Genomic DNA, 1,745 nt, shown 5'->3' on the forward strand with positions numbered 1-1,745 from the left:
GCAGGTCCTTTTATCCAGTATTTCCTCAGAAACTCTGAGAAAGTGAGACTACAAAGCAGTACACCGACCCAGGGACCCCCAGGAATGGCACCGGTGCTGCTGGCTTACTCCTTGGCTATGTGGTGGGCCTTGCGATGAGTGACTTTTTTGGTAGCGAAGGAGTAAGTAGCCGCCCTTGTGCAGTGCATGAGAAGGCGTGTACCTGCCGGACGCCTCACTCCTCAATTTGGGCTTTAGCCTCTCCCTCCGCGCAGGAAACTTTCTTTTGCCAACCCAAGTCTTACCCGGAGAGGACTACGGGCTCGGTTCGCTCTTCGGAAGCGTTGAGGCCGCAGGAATCACAGCGGGCTGGGTGTGTTTGTTGTTGGGTCTCCGGGGTACCCTGGCTGGGGGAATAATGGACAAAGGGTGCAGTCACGGTGTTCGCACAGGAAACCTATTCTCCTTCACCTGGCGTTCTCCTGTCGGACGGCGGAGCGTCGCTTTCCTCGTTTCCAAGCCCAGTTGACTAGCGGATCTGGTCATTCTCCTCTTTCTCTCAGCATGGTAGTAGCGCAGGAGTAGGAGATCTCCATGAGGTGGATTTCACGACTGGAACGTGCCGTCATCAGTGGGCTGCAGCCCTCTGTAGTGAGTGCGTTGTCACCTTGGATTGACCTGTTCGGTGGACCTAATCCACCGCCAATGCGCTAGTCCTAACGTGAGCACACGCAACAGGGGTTTTCTTCGCGCCTTGCGCCGGCTGTAAAATCGTCTGCACCCTGTGCGCCCCCGTGAGTGCGGTGCAATCTGGACGAGTGGGAGTAGCGTATGACCACGGCGAAGATTTACTTGGCGGCCCCCTTGAACGGTGCGCCCCTGCNNCCCTGCCGTGATAACCGTCTGCCTGCTCAGAATTCCTCTCGCTTCCCTGCTAACCGCCTGAACTGCATGGCCAGCGTTCGAGCATGCTGGATATCTCAGAGTTTCTGGGTTGTGAAGGCTCAAAGTGTCCGATATCCCTTCATCTGATGTGCCGCCGTAGTTGGAGCCGCCTGTTCGACAGCACGCCTCTCGCGATTATGGAGCTAGAGCGTCAGTGCTGAGTCGCCACGTACGAGACGCGCCTACATCTGTTGCGGGCCAGCCGCGGGGAGGACGCCGCGTGTCGCGCGACAGGCCGGAACTAGTCCAGCAAAGTCAGGCCCTTCAGAGCACGACGCAGCAAACGTCAACGGGAACGCAAGGCGGCAAAGTGGCCAGCCTGTGGCCGTAGTGTGGCAGGACAGTCGTGAATTTTTGTCACCAGTTGGAAGGGGCAGTGCCTCGGCCCCAAGAGAGAATATACAGCATTGCCGAGATGATGACGCTTCTTCGCAAGGCGAGGTGATCGCGCGATCGACTAACGAGAGGCCAGTGGTCCGAAGATGATGATCCCTGAAGATACCACAGACTCTAGCAACCCATCGAGCCCTGTAGGTACGTCGCCACGCAGACGCGGAACGAACAGCGGAGCTACACAAGATGGAGGTACGTTAACGAGCTGCCGCATTTGGTGTATGCGTATACCGGAGTCAGGGGCACATCCTAGCTGTGAAGGACAGTTGCACGGCGTACGGACCGCGAGAGCTGTGAGACGTAGGGAGACGGGGCGCTTGTTACAGAACCTAGTGTCACCACTGCACGGCCGGAGTAAGTTGAGGTACTTCCCTACTGCACTCCGGAAGTACAAACAGGTTGCCTCGCATCTTCACAGGCCCGTGTAA

The 1,745-nt window shown here is 57.5% G+C and overlaps 1 protein-coding gene across 1 annotated transcript; it reads left to right on the forward strand.

The window, feature by feature from the left end:
• Positions 1–3: 3 nt before the first annotated feature.
• Positions 4–1,471, forward strand: CSUI_008336 (uncharacterized protein). The gene has a single exon (XM_068068470.1). It carries the CDS (start codon positions 135–137, stop codon positions 396–398), a length of 264 nt encoding a protein of 87 aa, XP_067919554.1. The 5' UTR covers positions 4–134; the 3' UTR covers positions 399–1,471.
• The last annotated feature ends 274 nt before the right edge of the window (positions 1,472–1,745 follow it).

Source organism: Cystoisospora suis, assembly GCF_002600585.1.
Source record: "Cystoisospora suis strain Wien I chromosome Unknown contig_4645, whole genome shotgun sequence".
NCBI lineage: Eukaryota > Apicomplexa > Conoidasida > Eucoccidiorida > Sarcocystidae > Cystoisospora > Cystoisospora suis.

Bases quoted from the DNA above. Each gene is read 5' to 3' on its own strand.
- CSUI_008336 (XM_068068470.1), top strand. From the start codon at position 135: ATGAGTGACTTTTTTGGTAGCGAAGGAGTAAGTAGCCGCCCTTGTGCA.